The sequence below is a fragment of the Ctenocephalides felis genome, unplaced genomic scaffold (assembly GCF_003426905.1).
Source record: "Ctenocephalides felis isolate EL2017-DRISC unplaced genomic scaffold, ASM342690v1 CF-g0.4_SCAFFOLD_01170, whole genome shotgun sequence".
NCBI classification, from domain to species: domain Eukaryota; kingdom Metazoa; phylum Arthropoda; class Insecta; order Siphonaptera; family Pulicidae; genus Ctenocephalides; species Ctenocephalides felis.
Genome location: NW_020537324.1, coordinates 72,587,042 through 72,601,071, shown reverse-complemented (window position 1 = coordinate 72,601,071; position 14,030 = coordinate 72,587,042). Strand labels below are relative to the sequence as shown.

Below are 14,030 nucleotides of genomic sequence, written 5' to 3'. Positions count from 1 at the left end.
CAATTTGACTCAAGGCACGATGCCATACACCACTAGTTGTTATTTTAAATTAACTTAATAAATGTATAACTCAACAGTGTTTTTAATACGATTTTTGAGTAGAAGTAGAACATTACAAAAAATTATTACCAGATATTTAGGGCATCATCGCAAACCAAAAAACATTATAGAAACTTTATAGTATAGAAAAGTTTGGATATCTATGCTCTAACGACTCTTACAATTAGTGTCCCTTTAAATAATTTTCAGTGACCCTCCAAGCATTTCTAAAATAGAGTTTTATTCATTTTATCAACTCTCTCAGATCAATAAATTAATTATATATAATGTATGTTTTTTTGTTGCATTAATTTATGAAATTTGTATTAACCTTTTTTAAATTTTATATTTTTCATATTATAATGTATCGAGCTTCGGAAATTTTTAGTAAAAAATTTAAAATTTAAATGTGGCCCTTGTATTAGAAAGGTTGCTCGTGCTCTAACCGATTAAATCACAAAAATGTGGTCTGCAAATGCGCCTGAATATCTTGTGATAAAATAATCTTATATGTCAATTTCACAGTACAATTTCAAAGAATCACAGATTTTATATTATCAGTCTTGTTATTGTCTCCGAAAAAATACTTGTCAGTGACTACATTTAGCCGCAAATAAAAGGTATATATTTATATACATTATATTGATATGCACACGTACTAATTTAATTTTATTTAACTGGAACTAAAAAAGTGAAATTCTATGATATTATTAAACAAGTCGGAATATAGAATAATTCTTCTGTATCTGAAAAGAACTAAATATCACCCATTTTGTTTTATATTAACTTTTGAATTCCCGACATCATCCACGGTAATTTATATGTATGTTCAAGTATTTTTATTTTTTCAGGTAATATTATGATGGAATTGACAGAATTGCCGGCTACATATGTCGAAGGTTTCCATGACTTGGAATCGGTAAAGAAGATGCGTTACAAACGGTTGGGACAACGGAACTCTATTTGTCGGAATTGTCATTAGGTGGCGGTGCATTTGGCGGTGCAGCTTTATACGGGTAATAAATAAAGACTAGTAGTGCATAAAAAAACTAAATTAAAAAAAAACTTTGCTAAACTTTGAAATAATTGGATTTTTGAGAATTTTGAAAATTTTTGTAAAAAATTTACATTTTTAAAAAATTGGATTTTTTTTTTGAAAATTCTGAACATTTTTTAAAGCAATCACGCTGCTTAGGTGATTTGGAGTCGAAATATCAAAGCGCGTAAGCGCCGTGTAGTCGTCTAACGTGTAAACGTTGGTACGGAACCCATTTAAATGTACACAAAATTTGTACTTATTTTTATAATCTTCATATAATATCTGATAATACGATGTACATATGTCTAATGTTCATTTTTAGCCGTCAAATGACATTTTTTTAACTTCCCGTATGGTAAGTTATAGTAATCGCAAAAAAATCGAAAATGAAAATTTTATATACGAGTATATCTTCACGTTTCAAGGATTTCTAAAAATTTTGGCATATCTTAGAAAAAATGAACGGGATAATTCAAAAAACATTCGATTCGTATTGATAAGGAGACGTGCTGATTAGTTTTTGACAAAGGCAGGTCTAGCCGTTCCGAAGATACGGGACAAAAAGTGCGAAAAATGGTAACTCAGTTTTTAGGAGAACGAAACGTCCGATTTTAATAATTCAAAAAACATTTTACTTGTATTGACAAGATGAAAAACTGATTATATTTTTAGAAAGGCAGGTCCAGCGGTTATGGACTCTCAATAAAAATAATTTAAAAAAAATGTCATTTGTCGGTCAATTACATTATCAGATATTTTATAGAGATTTTAATAATGTGATCACACTTTGTTTGTGTCTATAGGAAATATATGTCTGAAGGGAAGGTAAAATATAACATATATTCTTTGAAAAATATTAGAATATGAGTAGATTTACTCATAACATAAATATAAAAATCGGTTGATCCGTGCTCTCCAAAACGTCAACAATAAATTATGTCCGCACATACATACAACGCACATCACATTTTTCTAAGGTATGCCAAAATGTTCTTTTGAAACATAAAGATATATATATTTTAATACAATTGACTGAATGTAATGTATCATTTTAAGTCAGCACATTTTAATTTTTAACTTCTCGAAGATGAAATTTTTGTTTTTGCCAGAAAATTCGGCCGATTTGCCGATGTTAAAACCATTTGATGAAACTCAGTTCAGAAAATCATTGATCAATTTTGCAAGATGAAAGGATAAGCGTTTCTTTAAATTAGCTCAAAAGTGCCTGAATGTTCGTCCATGTTTTCGCAAAAATCCGGAACCGGTTTTGGAAATTTAAAAACTGTTCAAAAGATATCTACGTTGAAATTTTGTTTTGATGAAATTTAATTCGACGATAGATTTCAGTGCCTACACAAACATTTTGAAATAATATATGAACAGTTGAATAATAAAAATTCATTGAAGTTCGAGTCAAATGAGCACTACTATTAGGATAATTATAAATATTATAAGTCACTTTAGTTTTTAATAAAATCAATTCGGTTTTAAAAAAAAACATGCGTTTTTATATAAATAGTTATTTTGAATTCTTATTATTTAAGCCGATTATTTATATCGGGAAGTTCATGCAATCTGCTTTAAGGAAAAATACCACTTACACCTAGTTATTTTAGAGATTACGATGAAATTGAGGCTATTGAAACTATCAGAGAAGGCATTAGAAAAGGCATCAACTACATAGATACTGCACCATGGTACGGCCAAGGTAAATCCGAAGAAATTATTGGCAAGGTAACTAAATATTAATTACACATTTTTTTGTGAGTCTTTCTAATTTTTTATATGTATTTTAAGGCATTGAAAGGAATTCCTAGAAAAGCCTATTTTATATAGCAACTAAAATTGGTCGTTACGAATTGGATCCTGCCAAAATGTTCGATTTTTCACCAGAAAAGACAAGGACGAGCATCGATACCAGTTTGAAACTTTTGGGAGTCAATTATGTGGACGTATTACAGGTATAACAAAATTATTTTAAATCCTTAAAATATATAAAAAAAATCCTAATATCTTCTAATATCATGATACATAATAAATTCAAATTTTGCACTGTAATCTTTCAGACTTTTTTAGACAATTCACTACATTTTCAAAAACTTCAGATGATTCAAAACGTTTTCAGGCAATTTATAATATAACATATCTAAATAAATAATTTATAGCATTTTAAAACAACTTTTTTAGATAATTTACAGCATTTTTAGACAATACTTTAAAGCAATTTACAATATTGCCAGACATATTCTAACACTTTGAGACAAATTGCAACATATTTCAAACAGTTTACAGCATTTTCAGAAATGAAACATATTTTAAAAAAATTTACATTATTTTCAGATAATTTACACCATCTTTATAATCATTTATAGACATTATTTTCGGACAACCTACAAATTTTTCAGATAATTCACAGATTTTTTAATTTTATTTTTCGTCAAAGAATTAAATCAACCTTGTTGGATCAAAAATTCAAAATTAAATTTTATAATCTCGCCTCGTATAGGAATAAAATTCTGATCAAAACTCATTGATGATATCATAATATTTAGTATAAATAAAACCTAATTATTATTTTTCTCTCTAATTAAGAATAATTATTAGTTTTTTCTTAATACTCGTGGCATGAATGACTAATATGATTAATAATTCAACATCTGTAACAATTTTTGCAAATCATGAAATGAATATTCATAGATCTTACTATTATTATTATGTTGTATTCTGTGATAATGTAATCTTCTTAATAATACTATATATTACAAGTAATTACAACAATTTAGAGTAATTGATATCACATTTTTTGCAAAAGAAAAAATTCTATTCGGTTATCAATAATTTATTAATTAGACTGCAAAATTGCATTGCTATGTAAATCGATCTTTTTTGTTAATTTTTATTACCACGAATTCTTGCTATATGATGTGTCAGAATGATTTTCAAATTTGAAATATTTTCAATGATGATTTTTAAATATGCAATATATTAATTTTTTGATGATTTAATTATTTAAATAAGCGCCAGCTAATAATACTTTTTATTGAAGTGTCTGAAAATTGCATAATGTAATCACATAATAAATTTAATTATTACATAAAAATTTAAATATGTCTGACAATATTGTAAATTGCTTTAAAGTATAATCTGGAAATGCTGTAAATTATCTGAAAATGTTTTTAGAAAATGCTATAAATTATTTGGAAACGTTATAAACCCCAAGTCTAAAAACGATCTGGACAAGTAAAGTTTTTGAGAATGTAGTGAATTGTCTAAAAAAAAGTCTGAAAGACTACAGTACGACAATTAAATTTATTATGTATCATAAATGAAAAATATTAAGAAATTCTTTCATATATTTTCTGAAAATGATAAAATTGGATATATAGTGTTTATTAGTGGATATATATTGACTAGTTGATTGATCAGTAGACTTTTAAGAATTTAAGGAAAAATGAGAAGAAAAAATATACTAACTAATAAAATACAAAAATGTGAAAAAATAAGATTAATTGGCCCATGGCACATTTGCAGATTTTTTGCATTGAGGTAATTAATAAGTAATGGTTGAAAAATTCTTCGAAGAAAAATATCTAAAAATAAGCAAATTCTTTTCAAATTGAAAGAATGGTCAATTTACCTATCAGTGTAATTGTGTATTTAAGAGGCACAACTAGTGTAACCGCTTAAAAAAAAAGGTGATTTTTGGGAATTTATATTAAAAAAACTACTTCATCAATCATTTCAAAATTTTAGGAATATATTTATACATGTTTTAAGAATACATAGTAAAATTTTTGAAAAAAAAAATTAAATATTTTTTAAGTTATCGTCGATCTCCAACGGCGCGACAAAAATAGGCCCTTCACTGCTGCAGTGATTCCTGCCTTCCAGGTGGATGAAATTTAAAAAAAAAATCTCATTAAACTAGATAATATTGTCTGTAAAATGAACTACGATAAAGAAAAAAAAATCAAAAATTGACAAAATGACGGCGTTTTTTTATGAAAAGTCGAATTTTACTCAAAATTTTGGTCGTTTTTGGCCTGCCAAAATTCGATTTTTATTCCGATCAAAAAATTAATAAGTCATTTTACGGAGAACTGTATATAGAATATGTAAAAAAAAAATGATTGTGATCGGATCATTTGTTTTTGAGTAATCGCTGCAGCAAATTCGGGAAATGCTGTTTCGAGAATAACGCGTTTAAAGATTAAATGATCGTTATACTATATACTACTATATACTCTTTAAATGGCTGTGACTCAAAAACTATTTAAGAAATCGATTTAAAATTTTGGTATGTTATTTTTAAAGGTATAACCTATCGAAATATGGAAAATTTGAAAATTCGATTTTTTGAAATTTTCACACTAGTTGTGCCCCTTAAATAATACAATTATAATTCTGAATAAAACTTTTTTCAAATTCTAGATTCATGATATAGAATTCGCCCCATCGACCAATTATTTGCTAAACGAAACTTTGCCTACGCTTTTGGACTACGCCCTAAAAGGGGGTCGTGCCAAACATTTGGGCGCCACTGGCTACGCCCTGACACCACTTTTGGATTTGATACAAGGTGCCTCCAAATTGGGAAAACCTTTGGAAATGATTTTGACATATTGCAGATTCACATTGGTCGACGATTCTTTGATGGAAGTAATGCCCACGTTAAAGGTGATAATTAGAAATTTATTGTAATGTATTATATATTTATATAATAAAAGAATAAATAGCCCGAATTAAAATTCAAATCCGAATTATTTTAGATATACCAAAAGACATTTTTTTGGAAAAAATATTTAGGAGAGTCTTTTAGGAGTGTATTTTTCAATTTTTAAATTTTCATAAATAATGATTGAAATTTGAAATTATTTTTGAAACAAATACTTGGGCTACAAATATTTAAATTTATTTGCCCAATAAAGATTTGAATAAAATTTTAATTAATTTTATACAAAAACATTTTGAACAACTCATTTTTTTGGCGGAATTTGTTAATAAATTTTATAAAGTGACTAAATGGTGTAAAATTGATAAAATTTCCATAAAAAATTTCATAATCACGTTCAGTGAAAAAAAGGACATCTATTTTTAATTCTGGCTATTTATACTTTTATATAATATTAATATAATAAGACCAATATTGGCAAAACCAATATTTTTGAAAAAATTATTTCCTGCGATTCTAGTCATCAAAATATTAGTTTGCAAATTTTAGCTTCTGAAATTTAACATTTAAATATTTTCACAAGATTCTATTTTGCTCGTTTTTATATATTGTTATTATTTTAAGATAATTTATTTCTTTATTCAGTAAGTTTCAGCATGTGATCTTAGGTCAATTGCATTTTAAATATCATTTTGTTAATTACTTATATTTATTTGTGATGATTTAACATAAGCCATAATGAAATATTGGATAAATTGAATTATCAATTTATTTTGAAAGAATTTGTTAATATTTTAACTAAAAATTCTAGCTTTCGATGCTTATTTCTACGCAGAAATTTTTAAAAAGCTGTTTAACTTTCCTGCACAGTATTTAAACATTAAGATAAATTATTATTTTTATTATTCAATTTATTATTTATCATTTCTTTAATTCTATTTACTTATGATGATTTAACACAGACCATAATAAAATATTTAATAATAATTGAATTATCAATTTATTTCTAAAGAATTTGTTAATATTTTAACTAAAAATTCTAGTTTTCGATACGCATTTCTACGCACAATCTACATCTACACGCGTAATTTACGCATAAAATTTTGTAAATATGTTAAATTATTAACAAAAAATTAGCAAGACTAATAAACATTTGCAAATACTGGCGCCAAATAAATATTCCAAAAACTAGATTAGAAGAATGCTGTTTTTGAGTTTTAATATTTAGCCTTTCACCGCATTGAAAAATTTATTGGCAAAAAACACAAACAAATAAATATAGAATTTGGATGATGATAAATAATAGGAATGCGGATTGGATGATTAAAAAACATAGTTTTAGATAAATTATATAACATATATATTTTGATTGTTGTGTTTGAGATACATCTTTTTTGTAGTAGATACTACTAAGGCTAAGGGAGGTACGATTTAGGCGACTAAATATGAAATAGCAAAGACATTTCTGAAAACCGTAAAAATACTCATTTTAATGAAAAAAAAGAGTAATTAATATTTTTTTTTTCATATATATTTTTTATTTCTTACATCATATTATTATTTTCCATTAGTTTCTCAATTTTTGTTACTTAATATGTATATTGAATACTTTATTTGATTGTTCTTTTTATTACCTAAGCAAACAGTTGTGTATTATAGGACTATATAAGTCTTGGTTGACAAAATAATAAATAAAAATAAAAAATTAATTATTAATTATAAGCCAATAGAATGAAGTAACAGTAAACGTCCACAGATTTTATTTTTCAATTTAGTTGCACTAAAAAGCGAAGTGTTAATATTCTTAGGCTTCTTAAGTCGTACCCCACTTAAGAAGCTATAACTTTGAAAAATTAAAATTAATAGTATTATAACAATATTAATTCTGTTTTGTCAATTATTTATCGTATTAAGTATTGGTTATAGAAATTTTGTTTTATTGAATTTACCAATTTTAAATACTTTTGCTTATTATATGTACAATAAATATTTTTTTTTGAGTTTCTTCAAAACTCCCACCAGTGATTTTCGGTTATTTTATTTTATTAAGTATATCACTATTTGGTGTATTTTATGTTTTCTTTTCAGAAATATGATATTGGTATAGTATGTGCCTCAGCACCCAGTATGGGTCTTTTAACAAACAAAGGACCTCCTTCTTGGCATCCAGCCCAAGAAGAAACCAAAAAAATTTGCAAAGAAGCTGCTGAGTATTGCGAGGTAAAAAAATAAAAATAATACATAATGAATTAGGATATGACAAAATTATATTATTATATTCTATATTTGATGTCTTTTATTTTATTTATTAATTTCATTATTATTATTATTTGCTTTTATTTTATATTAAATCATCATACTACGGATATCATTTTAATGAAAATACTATCCTACCTTTTGTACTCTTATTTAAATTTATGTTATTGTTCATTATTGTTACTTAGATCTTAAATTATTTAACAGTTGTAACAAATATAGCAATTAAAAAAAATTGATTTTTTTTTAGAAAAATAATTGTGAATTAGGAAAATTAGCAATGTTACATGCAGTGACTTCTTCCCAAGATTTAGAAATTGCTACTCATTTAGTCGGCATGAATACTAGGACTTTGCTAAATGATAACTTAAAAGTTGTCCAGGAAGGATGTAGTAAAAAAGATTCTGAAATTTTAAAAGAAATCAAAGAAAGGTATGAAAAAAAAATTCGTCTAAAAACTGTCCATATTTTGTTTAATTTCGATGCTTCAGCAAATTTATCAATAGAAAATATTGACGAAGTAGACCACATTTTTAAAAGGGATACAAGTCTTATGAATTTAATTTATACAAAAAATGTGTATTTTTCAATTAGTAAGAATTTTTTTTATTGAATGAGCATTCCTTAAAAAAATAATTTCTAAGAAATATTTCCCACAAATTCAACTTTCAGCAGAACAAATTTTGGTAAATTCAATAATTTATCAACAAATTTAAATATGATACAAAATTAAAGTACAGTTCATACATAAGATTTATTTTTTATAATTGAATTATTGTAAAAATTATTAATTTTATTATTGTATTTGATTTTATTATTAATGTATTTGATTTTATTATTAATGTGTATTATTTCTTGTTGAAAAAAGCTTAATTTGTAATGCTGAAGTATCTTGTCGAAATGATGCACGATTTTTTAGAAATGATGCATTTAACTATTATATGCTAATTTTTTATATATGGAGGATAAAAGATATTCATTTTATATAAACATGTTTTTGTGTTATTAATTTTTTAAATATTTACAGATTTTTCAGCAAAATTACCAAAAAGCATTGGGAAGGTGTGGAAGTTGAAAAGGGCATGGACAAATTCAATTAATATGTAAAAAGTTTTCATTTGAATATTTTTTTTATTATAAATTAAATCTGCTCAGTGAATTTTTTCTATAATAATTAGATAATTATGAAGAAAATCCGCTTACTACATTTTTTCTCAAATATTTTCATTTTTACACAATTCATTTCATTTTCATTTCCATTTTTTTTTCTTTGCTTAGAAATTGTATTTTTAATTGACAATAAAGCTTGTATATTTAAAAAAAATTGAATTTGTATAATATGAGCAGTTAAAATAAATTATAATTTGAGAACTGTTAATGTTATAGAGAATTTTAGAACATTTTCAACAATTTTTTTAAATAAATTTGCTTACTACATTTTTTCTCAAAGATTTTCATTTTTATACAAAACATTTTCTTTGGTAGGAAATTGTAATTTTAATTGACAATAAAGCTTGTATATTTAAAAAAAATGAATTCGTATAATATGAGCAGTTAAAATAAATTATAATTTAAGAACTGTATATGTAATAAAGAATTTTAGACCCCTTCAGACTAAATCTAATGCAATTTTCAGGTAAAACCTTCCTTTGTAAACGAATTAAAACTACATAAAAATGAATAAAATTTAGAAGTCGAAAAAATTGTCAAAAATCGACTCTAGACAATTTTTTTCAAATTTGGTCTTTTAGGAGGAGGGAGGGTTTGACAAAATGTCCTGTGGGGGAGGAAGCGATATAGAAAGGTATCAGGTGTATTTAATTTTCACCTGATTTTTGTTTAAAAATTCAAACATTTTCAAAAAAAATAAAAATAAAAAAATTATTTCTCTCGTATATAAAAATACAAGTGATGTTTGGTGTGGGAGGGGTGGGGGCCTTAATTTTGAATATAAAAAGGTAAAAAAAACCCTTAAAAAATCGACCACGTGATTAGTGGACGTCCCCCAATAAAACAAAAATTACCATGTTAGATTCCCTAGCTAATTTTAATTATCCTTTATTTTTTACTAAAATCTAATGCAATAGCTATTATTATCATTTTGCTCCAAATACGATTTATGACTTCACAAAAAACCTTATTAAAAAGTCTAAAAATAACCAATGAAAAAACTTTGTAATCTTATTTACGATATGATGATTTTGTGATAATGCGGTGTTATTTTCAACACTTTAACTTTGACCCTTAAGTCAACAAAACAACAAATTATTAGTGTTAATTACAATAAAATTAATTACGTTATGCAACGAATGTAATATATAGTGTTTTGATAAAATGTCGGAATGCGAGCCTTGGGTTAGATTTGATAGATGAATATATATATATATATATATATATATATATATATATATATGTGTGTGTGTGAGATAAAGTTAAAGGTCTGTCTGGATTTTATTGGAGCAAAATGTTTGCTACTTTTCGTTACAGAAGAAAATCTTACATATGCATGTAATGTTATGTATGTTTATGCACAATATCAGTAAAATCGTGAACCTGGATGAAAATAAAAATCTCTCCTAATTAAATTCTCCTAATTGAAGTATAAGTAATAGATGAGATAAAATTAGAGTTCAGCCTAGAAATTATGAAACAAAAATATTTATTGCTTTTCAGTAGAGGGATTCTGATTCAAGAAAAAATATATACAAAAGTATATTAAAATATTTATAAAAATAGTGGTAGGTTCGAATAGAAATATAATTGCGAACAATTATTTCTTGTAATTAAAAATATATTATATATATATATATATATATATATATAAATTAAATTTTGTACGTTAAGTGAAATAAAGAAAAAAGTCGGCCTAAAACTTGATAGAACAACATATACACTTCTTTTCCTTAGACATTATTAAAATAATTATAAAAATATTGATGAATAGAAAAGAAGTAACTACGTTTATAAACCCAATAATTTTTTTTTTGAAAATTTTCACTTGATGAAATAAATCAAAAATCAATATTTTTAAATTCCCGTAGGGTAAGATAGTAATTGTCCAAAAATAAAAAATGAAAATTTTTATCTATCTTTACCTTACAATTAGAAAAAATGTGTGAGATACAAATTTTCGTCGATGATTTCAGGAGCACGGATCAACCGATTTAAATGATTCAAAAATTCATTCGATTCCTTTTGGGAATACGTGTTGCTAAATTTTTGACAAAGGCAGGTCCAGCCCTTACGGAGATAAAGAGAAAAGAGTGCAGAAAATAGAAATCGAGTTTGATTGAGAGAACGAAGCATCCGATTTGAATGATCTGAAAAATATTCAATTAGTCATTATTGAGAGAAGTGGTTATTAGTTTTTGGCAAAGGTAGGCCCAGCGGTTTCGGAGATACGAAGCTAAATGTGTAAAAAATGGCAGTTTTTGAGAGAACTAATAATAATAATAAGCGTCCGATTTAAATGATCCAGAGAACTTTTTGCTTGACCTAACAAAATAATTGATTTCAGAAAAAAAAATTTTGTTTCAAAATTTTTTTTTAAATTTTTTTTTTCAAAAAAATTTTTTTTTGTATATCGAAAATAATTCAGATTTTAATTTTAATTCTGACTAAAGTTCTAATATACATTAAACAAATAATTTCAACTTTGCAATTCAGTTTATATAATTCTTATAAATATTAGACAATGTTACAATATTAATAATAATCTATTTGAAAACATTCAGTATTCCTCGAACATTCCGTTACGGTACGGGAAGTTCCGCAATTTGCCTTAAGGCACGATGCACTAGTATCCTAGAGCTAATCTAGTAGATACGCCACTAATTTGTAAACAATTAATTTTAAACAACTTTTTAGCATTCTTTGAATAATGTAATTATATATATACAGATTGCAGAATAAAATTTAAAAAAAAGCTTCATAATATTCCTATAAGCGCCCGGCGCAATGTTTATTAAAAAAGTCAATTAAAAAATCACTACACACGACAACTTTACTACCTAGAAGGACCAGATATAATTTATCATTAGAATGGCTATATCAGACACTTAAAAATAAGTAAGTTAAATAAGCTGGTTTAGTTATTAATAGTATTTATTTGTTTGATACAGAATGAATAATTTCTTATAACCATCTTAGTACCTAGAGTAGAGTAGGAAATAAGGTAGACAAAGATAGATAAATAAAATTTGTGAGGCTTGAACAATTCCAAATAAAAGTCTTCCCTGGTGAGAAGTTTATATTTTGAAAATCAACGTGCGTTCTCGTCCATATGCAGTCGTTTACCTCCAACTACAAAAAGTGAATTTCCTGTACCTGTGCAAATCTCGAGCACGTGTATCTGTATTCACGTGTCGATGATTCGGCACATGTTTGTATCTCAATATTTCAATATCTCAATATCAGTATATCAGTCAATGTAAATGTTGGTCTCTCACACGAAGTGCATAAATATTTGTGAAGGAAGAGGCTAGACGCTGATTTTATGATACGGACAACGGCAACGGCAACGCTCGCCTGTCTGCCCTTGAGACCGACGGACGGCATGCGCGCTCTCTCGGCCCAGACTTATTGTTCGCCAAATTATATATGTAATATTTTAACGGGACGATAGGACTTCCGATAATAATCATAATGACTCATAGATCGATGTAAAAGATTTAGTGTTAAATACAATAAACTGTCCTATAACGCGGCACTGCTATAGCACGTTTTAGGTTTCCGTTCAACTCACATGCTCTATTGGCGATTGGCGATTGAGGTAATTAAAGAATTAATAAATTTTCACATTCAAAGATCTATTTTAAAGCAACTGATAATTATATTTAATATATGATTTTGAGTTAAATTGTATGCCACGAAAGTTAGGAAGAGAATGGAGGCTTGATCATCCTAGTGGCTCCATCCGAGCCGGAATTATAGATACCATAAAAAGCTCATATATAGAGCAAAATCTAAATCCTGAAGGATTGTAGTACAGGTACCCCATAGAGGGATGGTAGAGTCCATAGAGCGTAGATAAAAGTGTTAGATATGAAGGTATTGGCACATAACACTATGGATGACTCAATATTCTATAAAGAACTAGCTACTACTATGCTTATATAAATATCCCGATTCTTCTTATAATTATATAATATAATGATTATATTAAAATTGCGTATGGCATCGGATTTAGTAATGCCACAAATCTTTCACTGCACTAAGTCTCTCAATTAAAACTTCTGCATAGAAAATTGTTGGAAAATAGTTTTTAACTTCTCTAAAGAAAACATGATTTTTTTGCCTAATTTTATGTTTTCTCGGCGTTGCTAGTCATTCTGAATCGAATGAGACCGAATTTGGAAAAAGTATACATGTGTGTGTGTGAGCCGATTTTTGACAAAACTGGGCCGATTTCAAAAATTCAAAAGCCATTCCATGTAAGTCGATAAGTACATTTTGCACGTCGATCAGTCAAGCCGTTTTTTTGTAAATGGCAGAAAAGTGAAAATGTTTTGTCCACGTTTTAGCCTGTTGTTTTCATTCGATTTTGTTCAAAAATTCAAAAATCGGTCGAAAAATATTGATTGGTAATTGTGCTGGTTAGTTTTTGATAAAAATCAGCCGGGCAGTTTCCTTTTAATTCACCGTTGAAAAATTTTGTTGACGATTTTTATGAAACGTTTTTGACAAAAGATATTATGTTTTTGTAGATCATATTATAATATTATGGCTCTACGACAAGAAGATTAATATTTTAAAAATTCATTAAAGTTTGAAAAAATGCCTGGATATTTTTACGTTTCTCATAATTACAGCTTTTATCGACGTTTTCTCTAAAACTGCTGAATCGATTTCAAAAATTCGAAAACCAACTCAGGACTATCGTTCCTCCTTGTGTGACGATAGTCGAGCCGTTTCTTTAAGACGACTGTTGAATTTTTTTTTGATGAAACTCTTTATGTAGATACAATATAGTCTTCTAAATCATACTAAAATATTACAGGCCTACGGCAAGTCGTTTAATTTTAA

The 14,030-nt window shown here is 26.6% G+C and overlaps 2 protein-coding genes across 2 annotated transcripts in view; both read left to right on the top strand.

Annotated features, from left to right (window-relative positions):
* The window catches only part of LOC113367621 (L-galactose dehydrogenase-like), a 12,631-nt gene extending 11,737 nt beyond the window's left edge, over window positions 1-894 (top strand). The window contains exon 8 of the mRNA XM_026609211.1: window positions 891-894. Coding sequence (XP_026464996.1) covers window positions 891-894 — 4 coding nt within the window. The remainder of the gene's footprint in view (window positions 1-890) is intronic.
* A 7-nt stretch (window positions 895-901) lies between these two features.
* Window positions 902-9,106, top strand: LOC113367620 (L-galactose dehydrogenase-like). Its single transcript, XM_026609210.1, is given in 9 exon segments — window positions 902-986; window positions 989-1,055; window positions 2,695-2,812; window positions 2,876-2,905; window positions 2,908-3,039; window positions 5,510-5,755; window positions 7,839-7,970; window positions 8,257-8,438; window positions 9,034-9,106. Coding segments are annotated over 9 exon segments (1,065 nt in total).
* Window positions 9,107-14,030: the final 4,924 nt, after the last annotated feature.